This window comes from Hemiscyllium ocellatum, chromosome 9 (genome assembly GCF_020745735.1).
Source record: "Hemiscyllium ocellatum isolate sHemOce1 chromosome 9, sHemOce1.pat.X.cur, whole genome shotgun sequence".
NCBI lineage: Eukaryota > Metazoa > Chordata > Chondrichthyes > Orectolobiformes > Hemiscylliidae > Hemiscyllium > Hemiscyllium ocellatum.
In genome coordinates, this window is record NC_083409.1 from 61,925,541 (window position 1) to 61,946,423 (window position 20,883).

A 20,883-nucleotide genomic window follows, 5' to 3' on the forward strand; every position below is an offset into this window, starting at 1 on the left:
ATGGCAGGCAGTGACCAGTGGGGTACCGCAGGGATCAGTGCTGGGACCACAGCTTTTTACAATATATGTTAATGATATAGAAGATGGTATTAGTAATAATATTAGCAAATTTGCTGATGATACTGATCTGGGTGGCAGGGTGAAATGTGAGGAGGATGTTAGGAGATTACAGGGTGACCTGGACAGGTTAGGTGAGTGGTCAGATGCATGGCAGATGCAGTTTAATGTGAATAAATGTATGGTTATCCACTTTGGTGGCAAAAACAGGAAGGCACATTACTACATAAATGGAATCAATTTAGGTAAAGGGGCAGTACAAAGAGATCTGGGTGTTCTTGTACACCAGTCAATGAAGGTAAGCATGCAGGTACAGCAGGTAGTGAAGAAGGCTAATAGCATGCTGGCCTTCATAACAAGAGGGATGAGTATAGAAGCAAAGAGGTTCTTCTGCAGCTGTACAGGGCCGTGGTGAGACCACACCTGGAGTACTGTGTGCAGTTCTGGTCTTCAAATCTGAGGAAAGACATCCTGGCTATTGAGGGAGTGCAGCGTAGGTTCACGACGTCAATTCCTGGAATGACGGGATTACCTTACACTGAATTATAACTAACAAGTTACACCGCAAAGTAAAAAAAAGTAAAAAATACATATAATATAAACAGAATAAAGCCATTTGGCCTAACCAATCAACGCTGGCAATTAACTTTCACCTGAGCTCCTCCCATTCTTTATCTAACCCTATTGCCATAACCCTCTATTCCTTTTCTCATTAAGTCCTTATCTAGCTCCCCTGAAATTAAAATGTACTATTCATTTCATCTTCCTGTGGAAGTAAGTTCTACTTTTGTGCTAATGTCTGGATAAAGAAGCTCCTCTGATATCCTAATGAGGTTCCTGAATGCAGTGGCTCAGTGGTTAGCACTACAGCCTCACTGCGCCAGGGACCTGAGTTCGATTCATGCCTCAGGTGACTGTCTGTGTGGAGTTTGCACATTCTCCCTGTGTCTGCATGGGTTTCCTCCCACAGTCCAAAGATATGCAGGTCAGGAGAATTGGACATGCTAAATTGCCTATAGTGATAGCTGCATTAGTCAGGGGTGAACATAGGCTAGGGGAATGTGTCTGGGTGGGTTATTCTTTGGAGGGTTGGTGTGGACTTGTTGGGCCGAAGGGTCTGTTTCCACACTGCAGGTAATCTAATCTAATACTATTGTATATTGATGATGCCTAGTTCGCTTCTTCCCCACAAATAGAAAAATTCTCTCTGTGCCACCCTATTAAAATCTTTCATCACATTAAATACCTTTATTAGGTCCCCCCTCAGCCATCTCTTTTCATTGGAAAAGTGGTTTGGTCTTTCACAATAACTATAATCTTAACAGTTTTGGTCTTGTTGTAAGTCTTTGTTGTATCCTTTCCAATTACTTTACATTCATTTTTATAATATAGTGACCACAGACAACACAATGTTCCAAGACATTGTTCAACGTTGTAGAGCTGTTAACAAATTGGAAACCAGCTACTCTTGCATACACTGCACTTGGTGACCATACTGGTGTTATTTTATTCCTCATTTTCTCATGGGATGTGGGAATTGTTGGTAATTTGTTTCCTATTCTAATCTCCTTGAACTGAATGGCTTGTTTGTCCATTTCCATAGACTGCTAAGGATAAACCAGCCTGCTGTGGCTCTGGAGTTATACGTAGGCCAGACCAACTAAGGATGCCCAATTTATTTCTCTAAAAGCCATTAGTAAACCAAATGTGTTTCAAGACAAATCAAATATAGTTTTGTAGTCACCAAACTGAGACCAGTTTTCAATTCCAAATTTATTAATTTGGTTTATTATTTGAATCCATGTCGCCACAGCATTAGCCTATGTCTCTTAGTCCTTGTCATGAGACCACCAACGCTCCATTGCAGGGGCCCAGGAGGAACAGAAATCATTGTTGCCCTCAAACCTAGCTGCAGCTGAAATATGGTGATAAACTTAAAGTGTAACTGTGCCTATGGTAATTCAAATTCTGTTGACTATTAAATATCAATTTATTTCTCCAATGATTTCCGGGTGCCACTAGCACTAACTACAGAGATGGTTCAATAGGATAATGTTAACAATCATTTGTCATTTTAAGACAATTTTAATGCCTCCAGCAACTAAATGTTAAGATGCATTCAGTATCATTTTCAGACTGGACTTAGCAGAATACTTCAAAATGAGCTAATTTAATTAACATGCATGAAATCTAGCCTTAATTTATATGTTCAAACCTAAATCTGTAATGTATAATGTATTGATAAAAAATGGGACAGGTTTGGTCAAATGTCCTCCAACTAAATAGAAGCTATTATTCTTTATAGTACTATGGGGCTGGATTATCCTCCTGGTCAAAGATTTCCAAACAAGATTGCATTGTGATTTCATATTCCTTATCACCTACTGCTATTTATCAACTCTGAGTTTGAAGATCATGGGAACAATCTCCAATCCACAGTCTGGAGTCCATAACTGAGGTTACACTTATTTACAGCACTGACAGAGAGCTGCACTGCTGGAGGTGCTCTATTTTGGATGAGATGTTCCTAGGATTCATCTGCTCTTTCTCAATCAGATAATTTCTCATGACTTTCTTCAATGAAAAATAAGGGAATTCTCTATTGGGATTCTTGCTAATATTTTTTCTTGAAGCAACATCTAAAACACAAAATTATCTGATTGTTTTATGTGGCATTGAGCTCTGTGAAAATTGATTGTCAAATTGTCCTGCAGGATAAAAATGACTACAATATATATGTGTGCTGCCAGATCTGCTGAGATTTTCCAGCTATTTCTGTTTTAGTCTCTGAATTCTAGCATCCGCAGTTCTTTCAGTTTTTTTTTACATATTCAAAGCTCTTGTGCCCTCGGGATGTGAAAGGCACTATTATAATCAAAAAAATGTTCATGCTCCGTCTTATTAAATGGTACTGCTGCTTGTTCAGATTATGGCTTTCAGAATAATTCTCTTCATACTGAAAAGCAATCTCTCAACAGCAAGAATGGTGGAGACAGCCTCCTGCGCAAAGTAAACAGCCACAGGCCAATGAAAATAGGTGAACACAGGATTCTCTTCACCATAGCTTTGCCTGGATGATGTTTTATTCGTATAATGGATACTTCACTGAACTCAGCACTGGAAACAATTCAAATATCAAGCAACACTATTAAAATTAGAAAATGAAGAATAATTTGGAAATTTAAGTAAATATTTTTCATTCTGAGGTAATCATCTTTTTTTGGAATAAGTTATCATGGAAGGTCATTTCTGTGGATAGTATAAATAACTTTAAAGAACATTTATATGTCTCTGTAGAAAGAGTAGCAATGATAGATCTTGGAAGCTGGTTCATAGCTGGGGATGGGATTTATCAAAATGGACAGGGTTTCTGCAGCCAGTGGTCTTTTCTGTGTATTATTTCATTTTCACTGGCATTCAAGAAACGTTGAAATAAACTGGCAACACCCATTACACAACAGCAAGTGATTTTGAATTTCAACTCAGGTTGGTGTGCAGGTTGTTGTCTACTGTCGTTGGAGCATTCTTATTTATGGATTCCATATTCACCAACAGTATTGGTCAGCTTATTGTATAACTAAGACACAGTTGCCAATTGCTGATAAATTAATGAAGTGCGTTCAAGAAATGCTGTTGATTGACGGTCAGGGTTACATTAATGAAAATCACCTTGTGTCCTTAGATTTTACACTGTTACAAATTAAATTTGTGATGGTGTCTGCTCCTTTCACGCTCCTTAACAAGTGTAAAATGACTCTATTAAAGAGAAACAACTGTGCGTACTCTATACGCTGACCTTCATGTCAGCTTTAGAGAGTGGAGGGAGCGATCCAAGTGCAATAAAATAGCAAGATTTGGTACAGAGCTGAGCTATTAAGCATTATTGGCTATAGACAAAATAAAAGTTTACAAGAGTGACAAGAGTCATAGAGCCATACAGCATAGAAACAGGCCTTTCAGCCCACCATGTCCATGCCGACTAACATACACCAAATTACAGGAATCCTATTTACCTGCAAGCCATGCCAATGAGTTGTTAATATGGAGCAAGTATTAGCAGTATTAAGGTCACATGCTATATATATTTACCCTGAAAGAGTACAGATAAATTACATTAAACATGAGCACATCTGGGGAGAAATTCAACATTATTTTGCTGTTTTTTGGATGTTAAATACAGAATAGGATTTAAACTTTGAGTTATTATTACCTATGTCCACTGGTCCCTCTGAAGCATGTTAGCTGTCAACTGAAAGTGGATGCCTGATGTTGTGCATACCTCCTTCTTAAAAACAGAATGAAGGCACATTTCATGTGTAAACAGACATCCTACATGTGGGGGAATAGGCAGAAATGGTCACATGTACGTTCAGCCCAGCCCTCAAATTTTGTCCAGCTGAAGCTGCAATGGCACAACAAATGGCCAAAAAAATATACTTCAAAGTTGCATTTCTGCGGAAGGGACAGAAACTAGAGAGCTCCCTCGAGTTCTGCAAAGCAAAAGACTGCATAGGCTGTGGTAGGGCCAGATCAGTTCCTTTCTACTTCACCTCACATGTCTTGGCTCAATATCACAAGCAATTGAATTGCTTAGGCCCTAATGACCAACTGAAACAGTGTTGTGTGAATTAAAATAGCTGCAAGCTTGAATGTAAATGTGATCTATGCCAAATTATGATTGGGTCTGATACGAACAATCAATAACTTTGTTGATAGGTACAGGTACAATTTCTTGGCCACGTAAGTAGGAGCAAACTGCAACAGAAATAGAAACAGTTGGGGTATCATGCAAAGAAGGTGAATCTGGAATTTGGAAAGGATCCTTTGCTCACTAATATCAGTACCAACTCCTCTATTTACTTGAGAAAGATCTATGTGGAAACACATCCGCTCAGTTCTAAGGTCAGGTATGTGAAATTTAATTGACGTGATCTGCATTGTATAGTCAGGCAAAAAACACTAAACATGACTTAAAACCTTTTTAACCAGAAGACCTATTAGCCCAGGTCATTTTGTACAATCATTCATCAGTGATGACCAACACCAGCAAGGTCAGCAGTTTGTCCATCCCTAATAGTCCTGCAAAGGTGAATTTTTGTCATGAACTTCTGCAATCTATGTGATGGAATATACCCTCAGTGCTGTTAGGTAGGAGTGGCAGGATTTGAACCCAGTGCCATTTAATGATTGGTCATAGTTCGAGGTGGAGATTGTGAATGATGTGGAGGGAAAGTTTCAGATGGTGGAGTTTTCATATTCTTATTCTTCTAGGCAGCAGAGTTTGGGGTTTCCAAAGTGCTATTGAGGAAGCCTTTGTAATGTGCCAAAATATACCTTGCATATAGTACATATTGCATAATGTAATGGTTCTAATATTCACGTCAACTCCACCCATTCTACTGATGATACACAGAATCTGTGAATCTGAAGTCAAAGAGTTTCATTCTAGCTTCTAAGGGAGCCCAGATGTCCCTGAAGTAATAATGATTATTGCAATCATGTAATAAACCTTAATGATATCTAAGAATGGTGCCTCTTCTGTAGATATTCTACCATCACCCACTACACTTCATTAGCTAGCTCCCTAAAACAAATGAAAGACAAATACAATGAACTAATACAAACAATCCTTAGCCAGTATCATCACTGGTTATCGTCAATTTCCCAGAAGACCACAGGGCTGCAATCTTGCCTTCAGCAAGGGTCAGGTCAAGAAGACGGGACCTCATGGTGACCACAGCTAGTGTGGGAATTGAACTTGCGCTGTTGGTCTCATTCTGCATCCCGAAGCAGCTGTCCAGTCAGTTGGGCTAACCGATTCCTGTGCTACCACTGCTAGGTGACAGTTGATCATCTGGGAAAATACCACTGCACTCATTGCTGCAATCAAATCAGTGAATGCCATGGTGATGGATAAGGTGCCATCATGCAAGGCACTTTGGTTTGGAATGTGTCAAGTTTCTTGTGTATTGTTGGAGCTGTACTCATCCAGCCAAATGTATCGTGTTTCATCATGCTCTTGACTTGGGCCTTCTAGACAGTGAACAAGCTTTGAGGAGTCAGGGCATGAGTTACTTACCACAGAATTCCTAGACTCTGACCTGCTGCTGTATCCACAGTATTAATATTATTCAGGTGACCCTAAACAGATTGATCTCGGCGAATTCAGCAATGGTTATTCCAGTGAACTTCATGTGGGGATGATTAGATTATTTCTCATGGAGATGGATATGTCTGGTGCATGTGTAATGTGAATGTTACTTAAATTAATGAGACCCTAGGATGGGGAGGGAGGTGGAGTGAAATGGGTCCAAAGTGATACTGAAAAAGGAGATAGATCTGAGGCTGATATAGTTGATAAGGGCGGCAAGTTAAATAGTCAAGGCTGGCAAGAGCATATAAAGAATGAGGCAAGAGTGATAAATTAAACTGCATTTATTTCAATACAAGAGACCTGACAGGTAAGGCAGATGAACATTGTTGTAACGTGGGACTGGGATATTTTAGCTATTACAGAGATGTAGCTCAGGGAGGAGCAGGACTGCTATCTCAATGCCCCAGGGTATAGATCCTATAAGAAGAATAGAAAGGGGGGCAAAAGAGGTGGGTGCATCATCTTCTGGTTTAGGATAACATTATGGTTGGACTTAGGGAAGATATCCCTGCAAGAATTTCCAGTGAAGTTTTATGGGTGGAACTGAGAAATAAGGAAAGGATGATCACTTTATTAGCATTGTACTATTGTACTCCCAATAGTCAGCAGGAAATTGAGAAAAAAATATGTAAGGAGATCTCAAATATCAAATGATCCCAACATAAACTGGAACTGCCACTGTGTTAAGGGTTTTGGATGGAGAGGAATTTATTAACTATGTATAAGGAAATTTTCCTATTTAATATATGGATATACCTATTAGAGAAGGAGCAAAACCTGACCTTCTACTAGGTATAAGGTAGGGCAAGTGACTGAGGTGTCAGTGGGGGAGCACTTTGAGGCCAGCGATTATAATTCAATTAGTTTTAAAATTGTAATGGAAAAGGACAGACCATATCTAAAAGTTGATGTTCTAAATTGGAGTGAGGCCAATTTTGACATTATTAAGCAGGAACTTTCAAAAGTTGATTGGGGGATGCTGTTGGCTGACAAAGAGATAGTTGGAAGGTGGGAGGCCTTCAAAAGTGAGATAATGAGAGTTCAGAGACAGAATGTGCTTGTTAGTGTGAAGGACAAAGCTGATAGGTGCAAGGAATGCTTGATGACTACAGAAATTGAGGCTCTGGTTAAGAAAAAGGAGCCTTATGGAGGGTATGGGCAGTTGGGATCAAGTAAATTCCGAGAGTAGTATAAGGGTAAAAAAAGTAGACTTAAAAGGGAAATCAAGAAGGCAAAAAGGAGACCTGAGATAGCTTTGGAAAATAGGGTTAAGGAGAATCCAAAGACATTTTACAAATACATTAAGGGCAGACGAGTAAGTAGGAAGAGTATAGGGCCCCTTAAAGATCAACAAAACTGTCTACATGTGGAACCACAGGAGATGGATGACATCTAAGTTAATATTTCACATCAATATTTGCCACTGAGAATGACATGGAAGCTGGGGAGCTTGGAGAAATAAATAGTGATGTCTTGTAAAATGTCCATATTACAGAAGAGGGGGTGCTGGAGGTCTTAAAATGCATCAAGGTGGATAAATCAGAACCAGATCTGTTGTATCCCAGATTTTGTGGGAAGCTAAGGAAGAAATTGCTGGACCCCCTGCTGAGATATTTGTATAATCGACAGCCACAGATGAGGTGCTCGAAGACTGGAGGTTGGCTAATGGGGTGCCACTATTTAAGAAAGATGGTAAGTAAAAGCCAGGGAACTATTGACCAGTGAGCCTGACATCAATGGTGGGTAAGCTGTTGGAGGAGATTCTGGGGGATAGGATTCACATGCATTTTGAAAGGCAAGGAATGATTAGGGATAGTCAACATTGCTTTGTGTTTGGGAAATTGTGTTTCACTAACTTGATTGAGTTCTTCGAAGAGGTAACAAAGAAGATTAATGAAAGTAGGGCAGCAGACATTGTCCACATGGACTTCAACAAAGTGTTCAACAAGGTTTTGCATCGTGGACTGCTTAGCAAAGTTAGATCACATGGAATCCAGGGACAGCTAGTCAACCGGATACAAAATTGGCTTGAAGGTAGAAGACAGAGGGTGCGGCAAGGTTTGGTGCATGTCCATTGCTTTTTGTGATTTATATAAATGATTTGGATGTGAACACAGGAGTTTTGGTTAGTAACTTTGCAGATAGTTAGTAAGTTTGCAGTGTAGTGGACAGTGAAGAAAGCTACCTCAGATTACAGCAGGATCTTGGTCAGATGGGCCAATGGGCTGAAGACTGGCAGATGGGGTGTAGTTTAGATAAATGCGACGTGTTGCATTTTACTAAGGCAAAACAGGACAGGAATTATATAGTTAATGGTTGGGCCCTGGAAGTGTTGCTGAACAAAGAGACCTAGGGCTGCAAGTGCATAGTTCCTTGGTAGTGTAGTTGCAGATAGATAGGGTGGTGAAGAAAGCATTTGGCATGTTTGCTTTCATTAGTCAGTGCACTGAGTACAGGAGTTGGGATGTCATGTTGACGCTGTACAGGATATTGCTGAGGCCACTTTTAGAACACTGTGCTCAATTCTGGTCTCCCTGCTATAGGAAAGATGTTAAATTTGAAATGGTTTAGAAAAGAATTACATGAGTGTTGCCAGGTTTGTATAATTTGAGCTACAGGGAGAGGCTGAATAGGCTAGAGCTTTTTTCCCTGGAGTATAAGAGACTGAGGGGTGACCTTATAGAGGTTTATAAAATCACGAGGGGCATGGATTGGTTGAATAGCCAAGGTCTTTTTCCAAGGCTGGGGAGTCCAAAACTAGAGGGCATAGGTTTAATGTGAGAGGGGAAAGATTTAAAAGAGACCTAAGGGGCAACTTTTTCATGCAGAGGGTGGTGTGTGTATGGAATAAACAGCCAGAGGTGGTATTGGAACTAGGTACAATTGCAACAATTAAAAGCATCTGGATGAGTGGATGTAAGTTTGCTCGCTGAGCTGAAAGGTTCAAAAAGAACCTCCTGAAGAAGGCCTTATGCCCGAAACATCAATTCTCCTGCTCCTTGGATGCTGTCTGACCTGCTATACTTTTCCAGCAACACATTTTCAGCTCTGAAAGGTTCATTTCCAGACATTTCATTACCTTACTAGTGGACCTCAAACAAAGCAATGCTAAAAATTCCTGCTTTCTATTTATATGTTTGGGTTTCTTTGGGTTGGTGATGTTATTTCCTGTGGTGAAGTCACTTCCTGTTCCTTTTCTCAGTGGGTGGTAGATGGGGGTCTAACTCGATGTGTTTGTTGTTAGAGTTCTGGTTGGAATGCCATGCTTCTTGAATTCTCATGCATGTCTTTGTTTGGCTTGTCTTAGGATGGATGTATTGTCCCAGTCGTAGTGGTGTCCTTCCTCATCCGTATGTGAGGATACCAGTGAGAGAGGGTCATGTCTTTTTGTGGCTAGTTGGTATTCATGTATCCTGGTGGCTAGTTTTCGGCCTGTTTGTCCAATGTCGTGTTTGTTACAGTCCTTGTATGGTATTTTGTAAATGACGTTAGTTTTGGTCATTGTCTGTATAGGGTCTTTCAGGTTCATTAGCTGCTGTTTTAGTGTGTTGGTGGGTTTGTGGGCTACCATGATGCCAAGGGGTCTGAGTAGTCTGGCAGTCATTTCCGAGATGTCTCTGATGTAGGGGAGAGTGGCTAGGGTTTCTGGATGTGTTTTGTCTGCTTGTTTGGGTTTGTTGCTGAGAAATTGGCAAACATTGTTCATTAGATACCCATTCTTTTTGAATACACCGTGTCAGTGATTTTCCTCTGCTCTGCGTAGTTCCTCTGTGCTGCAGTGTATGTTGGCTTGTTGAAATAATGTTCTGATGTAGCTTTGTTTGTGGATGTTGGGATGATTGCTTCTGTAGTTCAATATCTGGTCTGTATGTGTTGGTTTTCTGTAGACACTGGTTTGAAGTTTCCCATTGGTTGTTCGCTCTATTGTGACATCTGGGAATTGCAGTTTGTTGTTGTTTTCCTCCTTTTTAGTGAACTTTATGCAGGTAAAGGTATTATTGATGGTCTTGAAGGTTTCCTCTAACTTGTTTCGTTTAGTGATGACAAAGATCTCAAAACTCGCTAATCTGGATGAGTATATGAATAGAAAGGGATTAGAGGGATATGGACCAAATGCTGGCAAATGGGACCAGGTCAGTTTAGGATATCTGGTTGGCATGGATGAGTTGGACCGAAGGGTCCGTTTCTACTGTATATCTCTATGACTTTAACTTCCAAATAGATTGAACACTGAGCAATCATTTGTCAACATTTCCACTTCTAACTTTACAATGGAAGGATGTTATTGATAGAGATTATGCAGAAGTGGAAGGGTCAAGAACACAAGCCAGGACTTACATCCTGGAACTGAGATGGTTGGTCTCCAACAATCAGCAATCTCTTTGTTTGTGCTAGATATGACTCTGAACGTTGGAGAATTTTCCAATTTCCATTGCCTCTAGTTTTTCCAATTGCTCTTTGATGCCATACTCAGTTCAAAATTGCCTCAATGTTACCTCAATCTGGATGAAGGGACTGGGGGCATTCTAGCGAAGCTTGCCAATGATACGAAGTTAGGTGGACAGGCAGGTAGTACTGAAGAAGTGGGGAGGCTGCAGAAGGATCTAGACAGTTTGGGAGAGTGGTCTAGGGAAATGGCTGATGGAATTCAACGTGAGCAAATGTGAGGTCTTGCACTTTGGAAAAAAGAATAAAAGCATAGACTACTTTCTAAACGGTGAGAAAATTCGTAAAGCCAAAGTACAAAGGGATCTGGGAGTGCTAGTTGAGGATTCTCTAAAGGTAAATATGCAGGTTGAGTCCGTGATTAAGAAAGCGAATGCAATGTTGTCATTTATCTCAAGAGGGTTGGAATATAAGAGCACCGTTGTGCTATTGAGACTTTATAAAGCTCTGGTTAGGCCACATTTGGAGTATTGTGTCCAGTTTTGGTCCCCACACCTCAGGAAGGACATACTGACACTGGAGCGTGTCCAGCGGAGACTCACACGGATGATCCCTGGAATGGTAGGTCTAACATACGAGGAACGGCTGAGGATCCTGGGATTGTATTCATTGGAGTTTAGAAGATTAAGGGGAGATTTAATAGAAACGTACAAGATAATACATGGCTTGGAAAGGGTGGACACTAGGAAATTGTTTCCGTTAGGCGAGGAGACTAGGACCCGTGGACACAGCCTTAAAATTAGAGGGGGTCAATTCAGAACAGAAATGTGGAGACATTTCTTCAGCCAGAGAGTGGTGGGCCTGTGGAATCCATTGCCACAGAGTGCAGTGGAGGCTGGGATGCTAAATGTCTTCAAGGCAGAGATTGATAAATTCTTGATGTCACAAGAAATTAAGGGCTACTAGGAGAATGCTGGTAAGTGGAATTGAAATGTCCATCAGCCATGATTGAATGGCGGAGTGGACTTGATGGGCCAAATGGCCTTACTTCCACTCCTATGTCTTTTGGTCTTATGGTCAATGTCAAGTTTGTACACTGTTTTCTCATCTCTCTCATTTTGATATTTTGTCCATGATGGGACCAAGGCTGTAATGAGAGCTGAGTGACCTCCAAGTGAACATCAGTTAGAAAGCTTTTTGTCAGGAAGTACAACTTAATTGAAGTCTCAATGAGATATTTGACCATCTTCATCACAACTCTATCTGAGGAACCGACTCTCCACACAAATTACCTCCAACAATTGTGGCTGTCCTATCTGGGTGGGATGTTTCAAACATATGGCAAAAAAATTAACATGAACTCAGTCTGAAGCAAAATAACATGGAGTATTTGTCTCAGATTTCACATTCACTTTGATTTTTCTCATGTGTAGGTTATCTTTTCAGATTTGCCTGAAGGCAGATCTGGAGATGAGCACGGTGGGAAACTTAGATATGCTGAGCACTAGCATCTCAGTGTCTCTGCCTCAGCCTCCAGGATTGCCTGGAGCATAAATAAACAGTACTCGCAGGGAGGTATACAGGATTTTTACAGAACATATATTTTTGAGACAGTTCCAAATGCAAGCTGATAACCAGAATGGTAAATCTGCACGAATACAATACCTTATTAGAAAAGAAACTGAGCTGATCTCCTGTGATATTAGAGGAAACTGACTCTCTCTCGTACACAAGGAGGGAAATATAGAAGGGAGACAGAAAGAAGAAGTGCAGTGAAGGGAGGTGAGCGATATATGAAAAGAAAAGGTAGTCTCGAAACACTGAAACAAGAGAAAGTCTATCAGTCCCTTTTACCTCTCAGTTATTCACATAGATCATGGTTGATTTATTCTTCAACTCCATTTATTCACCTTGGATTCACAGGGCTTGATAAGCTATCTATAAAAAACAGTCTTGACCTCAATTAAACCACTGTCATGATCTTTCAGGGCAATCTATTCCAGATCTCCATTATCCTTGATGTGAAAATGATGCTTCCTGATTTCACTCCTGAATGAGCTAACTGCAGCATTAAGTTTATGCTTCCTTGTTTTGTATTTGTCCAGCACTGCTCTGCCTCTGTCCTGTTAAAACTTGCCCTAATTAGCACATTTGTGTCATTAATAAGGTATACATCAAATTGTTCTGAACCTAAGCCAAGTGATTAAAAAAAGTTCTAATTTATATTATATAAGATAATCAGAGGGTCATTAGGGTGGACAGTGAGAACCTTTTTCTTGGATGGTGATGGCTAACATGAGGGCATAGCTTTAAATTGAGGGGTGGATAGGTGTCAGATTTGCTTCTTTACTCAGAGTAGTAGGGGTGTGGAAGTCCCTGCCTGCAATTGTGGTAGACTCACCAACTTTAAGGGCATTTAAATGGTCATTGGATAAATATATGGGTTAAAATGGAATAGTGTAGGACAGATAGGCTTCAGATTGCTTCCACAGGTTGGTGCAACATTGAGGGACGAAAGGCCTGTACTGCACTGTAATGTTGCATGTTCTATATGTATTACAGCTATTAGTCATGAATTTTGCAAGATAGAGTTAAGAAGGTTTTAAAATTGGTTTTTCTGCAACTGCCAAATAATGAGATGTAGCTTTACGGTAGAACATGTGAATTGAACTGGAGTTACAGCTAACATATATTGGCACTTTGAGGTCCAGCTCGTCTAGCTTAAATTAAAGCCAAAGCTATAATATTATTGGCCATGCAGATGACTTCAAGACTGTACATTCAGAACCTTTGGTCAAAAGGTACATAGTTCATCAGTAAGAGTCATGGCTGCAGGGGTGATTGGCTGGAAGAATGGTCTGAGGACCAGATAATCTGTGAACCTAGGAGATACAAATTAAGGTCAGATTGTTGTGGGGATGCAAGTAGCGCTGTTCCAATTGGTCAAGAGTTGTAAGGTTAGAAGTTATTAATTTTGTCATAGCTATGCAGATGATAAGGAAAAATACTGTAAAGAGAATGGCTCCAATTTATAATCTGAGGCCTGAAAGAAACCTCAACATTAAGTCTTAAAAATACATCAAAGTGGAAGACATAGTAGATAGCCATCTGTTAACATGGGTTGGTTCAAAGTCTACTGAGCTACATTATCATAACATCAATCACAAAAGAATTTTGACTAACCCTTGGAAAATACAATCAGTCCTTCTAAAGATGTGAGAACAAAAGACAGAAAAGGACCTCAACATAATTATCTTATTTTTCCAGTGGAAAAGTGGCTAATTTTACTTTAACAAAAATAACAATGCATCTGTAAGGTTTTTGCACCTGCCAAGGTCATCACTTGTCAAAGAACACTAGATTAGATAACTTTTTTTTAGATTACTTAGATTAGATTAGATTACTTACAGTGTGGAAACAGGCCCTTCGGCCCAACAAGTCCACACCGACCCGCCGAAGCGCAACCCACCCATACCCCTACATTTACCCCATGCAGTTTAGCATGGACAATTCACCTGACCCGCACATCTTTGGACTGTGGGAGGAAACCGGAGCACCCAGAGGAAACCCACGGGGAGAACATGCAAACTCCACACAGTCAGTCGCCTGAGTCGGGAATTGAACCCGGGTCTCAGGCACTGTGAGGCAGCAGTGCTAACCACTGTGCCACCGTGCTGCCCACTAGGGTGGGGCATTTCTCAGGAGACAAGTTAGGAGTAGGGCAGTTGTTACAAAGTTATAATTTACACAGGGCATTGCAAATCAATGGATATTTGTCACAGACTAAGGCTTTCAAGAATCCAGTATTTTGTTTAGTTAGTAAGGCCTTTTGTGGTAGTGTTTCTGCTTCTGAGCCAGTGCAAGTCCCATCTTCTCCAGGGGTGCGCCATACATACCTGAATGGGCTGATTAAAAGTATCTATGCTTAGAATGGATGCATAGTCAGCATCTTTTTTCCAGGGTCAAAATGTCAATTACTAGGGGACACAGGTTTAAGTTAAAAGGGGGAATGTTTAAAGGAGATGTGAGAGGCAAGGATTTTACACAGAGGGTGGTAAGTGCCTGGAATGTGCTGCCAGGGGTGATGGCTAAAATAGCAACATTTAAGAGGCATCTTTATAGATACATAAATGGATAGGGAATAGAGGGATACAGACTGTGTAGAGGAAGAAGATCCTTAGTTGGGAAAAGTGTCATGTGTCGGCACAGTCTTGGTTGTCCAAAGGACACGTTCCTATGCTGTATTGTTCTTTGTTCTTTGTTCAAAGAAACTTCCAAATAGCTGAATTAAAAGCAGAAAATGTCTTTCTAAAAGATGATATAGAAGTTGATAAATGCACACAGCAGGGCAGTGCACATCTGAAAAAAAGGTCTGGTTAATGATTCAAATGAAATATATCACCAGAGTTGCTCCTGCTTCCACCTAATTTTTAACTTTAGTACTCAACAGCATTTTCTTTTTTTAATACAACCATCTAAATGTTTGACTCTCTTAAATTAATTACATAATATAAGAGACAACTTACAGTTCACTGTAATGTGGACTGTTCGTGTATCTGGAGACGACACGTCGTTGTTTGCGAGACATTCATAGTTGCCAGCCTGGTCCCGAGTAATGCCAATAATCTCCAGGTACTCGCCTTCACTGTCAAAATCTTTTGCTGAAATGTAATAACATAATGTTAAAAGATCAAAATCTATTTGACCGTATGACTTACAATATGAGATTGATACTTCATTTTATGCACTTTAATAGGAGCACTTAAAAATACTAGCATCCAGTACTGACTGATCATAGACTGACAAGGAACACATTAAATAGAAAAATCAAGCACTTTCTACTTCTAAGACAAAATGATATAAGCATGCTCTATTTAACTATTACTTCTACATATCTTATAACCTTGTGCACATTTTGTGACCCTCGACCATTTCTGTAATTGAGTTCACAGACCCTTCTACAAACAATATTTATTTTATCTTTAGACTCTTGTACAAATCTGTTAGTCTGACATTAACTAAATACACTGACAGCAAAATAGGTTTTCTTCTCTCAGGAGGTCTTAGTCATATTACCTGCCATCTAGATTTGCACGTGCATAGAACATTTATGTACAATTGCACTTTTAAATTTCTTAATGAGTGCAAAGAAACACTCTTATGGATGGCTGACAAATATATTGAATATAATTCCATAATCCATGAAGTTCCAAGTTTCAATCACTCATCTGTGCTGAGTTATTTGTATCAGTTACAGTTACAGAAGAGGTAAATCCTTGGTTCTTGCTGCAGTTAACTCCTGTTGGAAATTACATCTATATTTGCATTTGATCTTTGATTTTTGCCGAACAGTTGCAAGCTGTGAATGATTATTTGAAAAACTGACATGGACTGTAAGGTACAGCAGAATTGCCAGCCTCCCCTCCCCTCCACCACCTCCCGCAACCTACCACCTCCCCCCTCCCCAACTTCTTAAATCCAACATCAAATACTTACCAAAATATGCAATGCGCCACATCTGGCTGTTTCTGGTTACTGGCTAATGCATTGGACAACTGTGCTTTAGAGAAGGAGGAGACATTGCCCAGGATTTGTGTTAGCTTGGCTATAATTGTTTTTATTTCTCACAAGAGATTAATTTTGTGATATGTTGTTGCATAGTATCTAGTTAAAAATAAGCTATCAAAATTGTGTTTATTTATCTTTTCTTAGCAAAATAAGGGTCTCAGCAGATATGTCCATGCCAAGAAATGGCAAACTCATGGTCTGTTATTGATGAACATTAAATACTGGAAGATTGCAATTAAAAATCACACAGCACCAGGTTATAGTCCAACAGGTTTATTTGGAGGCACTAGCTTTCGAAGTGCTGCTTCTTCATCAGGTGATTGTGAAACAGGATCATAAGACACAGAATTTAAAACAAAAGATTACAGTGTCATGTATCTGAACTGACATATTGAACAAATCTAGGTTAAGTCTTTCATCTTTTAGAATGGATTTGCTAGTTTTGATTCATTAATATGTAAATCCCTAAACTTCTTTTAAGATAGCATTCTTAAGATAACTTCAGATTTTATAACAAAGGGTGCCATTTCAGCTCAGACAATACATTAAGGGTGTGAGGTTACAGTCTGTCTGTATTCCAGTCTTGAGTCAGACTGGTTCTATTTCAATAGTTGAATTTTCAAGATATTGCATGGATTGACTGCACGTAGGTTATGCATTTTTGAGCAAACTAGAATGTACATGCATATAATTCTGCAAATATAAATTCACCCCATAAACTTATATGTGTGTGTGCATGCAGGAGAGAGAGAGAGAGAGAGAGAGAAGACAGTGCATGTCAGTGTGAGTGCATATGAGAGAATGTACGCTTGCGTATGTGCAAGCTTGGCAAGTATGTGTGTGAGTGTGATTGGGTATAAACCTGTGAAAAGGTGAGATGAGTTTCATCCCACCATCAGACCTACCATGTCTACCCTTTAGTACCAGTCGCATTGTTGGACACATGTGTCTCCATCAAGGATGGGCACCTCAGCACCTCAATCTACCACAAATAATGGATGCGACACTTCTCTGGCTTCCCCTAAACATATTAAAACAGACATCCCCTACAGTCAAGCCCTCATGTGTTCAGATGAAGAGGAACGTGATGGACACTTGGAAGTACTCAGGGATGCCCTCATAAGAACAGGGTATGATGCTCAAATCATCAATCACCAGTTCCAACATGCCACAGTGAGAAACTGTAATGACCTCCTCAGGAGACAGACACGGGTTGCAACCGATAGAGTACCCTTTGTTGTCCAGTACTTTCAGGGAGCCGAGAAACTGCGCCATGTTCTTCACAGCTTGCAACACATTATCGATGAGGATGAACACCTTACCAAGACCTTTCCTATACTTCCACTTCTCACCTTTATACAACCACCAAACCTTAAACAGATCATTGTTCGCTGTAAACTGCCCAGCCTTCAGGAGAATATCAACCACAACACAGTACAACCCTGTCACAGCAACTGCGGCAAGATGTGTCAGAGTGTCAACATGGATGCCATCATACATTATTGTGAATTTATATTTGCAGAATTATATTTGCATATACATTCTATTTTGCTCAAAAAATGCAAAACCTCTACAGACGGTCAATTCATGTAATACCTTCTAAATTCCACTATAGAAATAGAACCAGTCTGACTCAAGACTGGAATACAGACTGACTTTAACCTCACACTTTTAATGCATTGTTTGAGCTGAGATGGCACCTTTTGTTATAAAACCTGAAGTTGAGAATGCTATCTTAAAAGAAGTTCTGGGATTTACATATTAATGAACCAAAACTAGCAAACCCATTCTATCAATGACATTGCAATCCTGTTGCTATAAATTCTGTCTTATGATTCTGTTTCTCAACCACCCTATGAAGGAGCAGCACTCCAAAAGCTAGTGCCTCCAAATAAACCTGCTGTACTATACCTGATTTTGTATGATCTTACATAGAACATAGAAAATACAGCGCAGTACAGGCCCTTCGGCCCTCGATGTTGCGCCGACTGAAGCCTACCTAACCTACACTAGCCCAATAACCTCCATATGCTTATCCAATGCCCGCTTAAATGACCATAAAGAGGGAGAGTCCACCACTGCTACTGGCAGGGCATTCCATGAACTCACAACCCGCTGAGTAAAGAATCTACCCCTAACATCTGTCCTATACCTACCACCCCTTAATTTAAAGCTGTGTCCCCTAGTAACAGCTGACTCCATTAGCGGAAAAAGGTTCTCACTGTCAACCCTATCTAAACCCCTAATCATCTTGTACACCTCTATCAAATCTCCCCTAAACCTTCTTTTCTCCAATGAGAACAGCCCCAAGTGCCTCAGCCTTTCCTCATACGATCTTCCTACCATGCCAGGCAACATCCTGGTAAACCTCCTCTGCACTCGTTCCAATGCCTCCACATCCTTCCGATAGTATGACGACCAAAACTGCACACAATACTCCAGATGAGGCCGCACCAGAGTCTTATACAACTGCAACATGACCTCAGGACTCCAGAACTCAATTCCTCTACCAATAAAGCCTAGTACACCATATGCCTTCTTCACAGCACTATTTACCTGGGTGGCACCTTTCAGAGATCTGTGTATATGGACACCAAGATCCCTCTGCTCATCCACACTACCAGGTAGCCTACCATTAGCCCAGTAATCCATCTTCTTGTTACTACTAGCAAAGTGAATGATTTCACACTTAGCTACATTGAACTCCATTTGCCACCTTTCTGCCCAGCTCTGCAACTTATCTATATCCCGCCATAACCTGCCACATCCTTCTTCGCTCTCCACAACTCCACCGACCTTCATGTCATCCGCAAACTTGCTCACCCAGCTTTCAAGCCCCTCCTCTAGGTCATTTATAAAAATGACAAACAGCAATGGTCCCAAAACAGATCATTGTGGAACATCGCTAGTAACTGCACTCCAAGATGAACCTTTACCATCAACTACTACCCTCTGTCTCCTTCCAGCCAGCCAATTCCTAATCCAAACCTCTAATGCACCCTTAATGCCATACCTCCGTAGTTTTTGCATTAGCCTGCCATGGGGTACCTTATCGAACGTCTTGCTAAAATCCATATACACCACATCTACTGCTTTACCCTCGTCCACTTCCTTGGTCACCTTCTCAAAGAACTCAATAAGATTGTGAGGCACGACCTGCCCTTCACAAAACCATGCTGACTATCCTTGATCACATTATTCCTATCCAGATGTTCATAAATCCTATCCCTTACAATTCTCTCTAAGACTTTGCCCACAACAGAAGTGAGACTCACTGGCCTATAGTTACTAGGGCTATCCCTACTCCCCTTCTTGAACAAGGGGACCACATTCGCTATCCTCCAGTCTTCTGGCACTATTCCCGTAGACAACGACGACATAAAAATCAAGGCCAATGGCTCCGCTATCTCCTCCCTAACTTCCCAGAGGATCCTAGGATAAATGCCATCAGGCCCAGGGGACTTATCTATTTTCATCCTTTCCAGTATTCCCCAGACCTCTTCCCTACATACCTCAAGACCATCCATTCTAATCACTTGTGACTCAATATTCACATCAGCAACAGTGTCCTGTTCCTGAGTGAATACTGACGAAAAGTATTGATTTAGTGTCTCTCCAATCTCCTCCGCCTCCACGCACAACTTCCCACTACTTTCCTTGACTGGACCGATACCTACCCTAGTCATCCTTTTATTCCTGACATACCTATAGAAAGCCTTTGGGTTTTCCCTAATCCTACCAACTAAGGACTTTTCATGTCCCCTTCTTGCTGCTCTTAGCTCTCTCTTTAGATCCTTCCTGGCTACCTTATATCTTTAACTTTGTCCACTCCAGCCCAACACTGGCTTCTCCACATCATGGAAGATTGAACATAACCCTTGGAGATATTGAAATTTGTGAAGTAACAATGCTTCTGGACTATGCTACAACAGCCATACACATTCACTTTGTGATTGTTTTATGCACTGCTCCCTGTCTGTCAGGTGCCTGATGGAAATTCAGAGTCCAGTCTTGTAGAAATTAAACAGATTCATTGAGTGTAAGCAGTTGGGTTGATGCAATTTGCTAGTTTGTCTCTCTTGAATTCCCGATGGCTGTATAAAGCTGAGTCAGCCCACAGGCAAGTCCTGGGAGGAGTGCACAATATTTTTGTGAAGGTTCTGCAGAAATCAAAAAGTTTTTATAAGGACACTCAGCTAGATTTTTCTCCAAATGAGGTATTTGATTAAGGCCTGAAAGAACTTCAATCAAGCTCTAATTCGCATAAGCAAAATGTTACAGGTTAAAAGGATGCATTGTTTTACTCTAGTTAGGCTACTCCACTGGTCACAACATACATTTTACCCAGTTACCAAAATGGCCAATTAGCTACATTATCTGTGCTTTCAGAATGCAAAACAAAAATCAATTAGATGCCTTTAATGGCAAAAGGATTCATATATTACAAAGCAAGATCCATTCAACAAATGCTAAATAAAGAAGTGTAAGTATTCACACTTCCAAAAAATGCAACCATTTACAGGTGCACACATTTTAAAGAAAAAAATAAATTGTCTCTTTAAAAAATGCCCAAATGATTGCTCGTTCTTGAAGAAAAAAAGGCTAAAATCTGAAATGGTCTGGATAGCTTTTGTTCTGGCATCAGATAGGCTGGTGTCACTAGACACATATGTGGTTGTCGTTGAAAATGTGTTGCTGGTTAAAGCACAGCAGGTTAG

The 20,883-nt window shown here is 40.4% G+C and overlaps 1 protein-coding gene across 1 annotated transcript in view; it reads right to left on the reverse strand.

The window, feature by feature from the left end:
• The window catches only part of negr1 (neuronal growth regulator 1), a 535,089-nt gene that overhangs the window by 90,874 nt on the left and 423,332 nt on the right, over positions 1-20,883 (reverse strand). Inside the window, exon 4 of the mRNA XM_060829789.1 lies at positions 15,124-15,258. Within this exon, the coding sequence (XP_060685772.1) occupies positions 15,124-15,258 (135 nt within the window). The remainder of the gene's footprint in view (positions 1-15,123; positions 15,259-20,883) is intronic.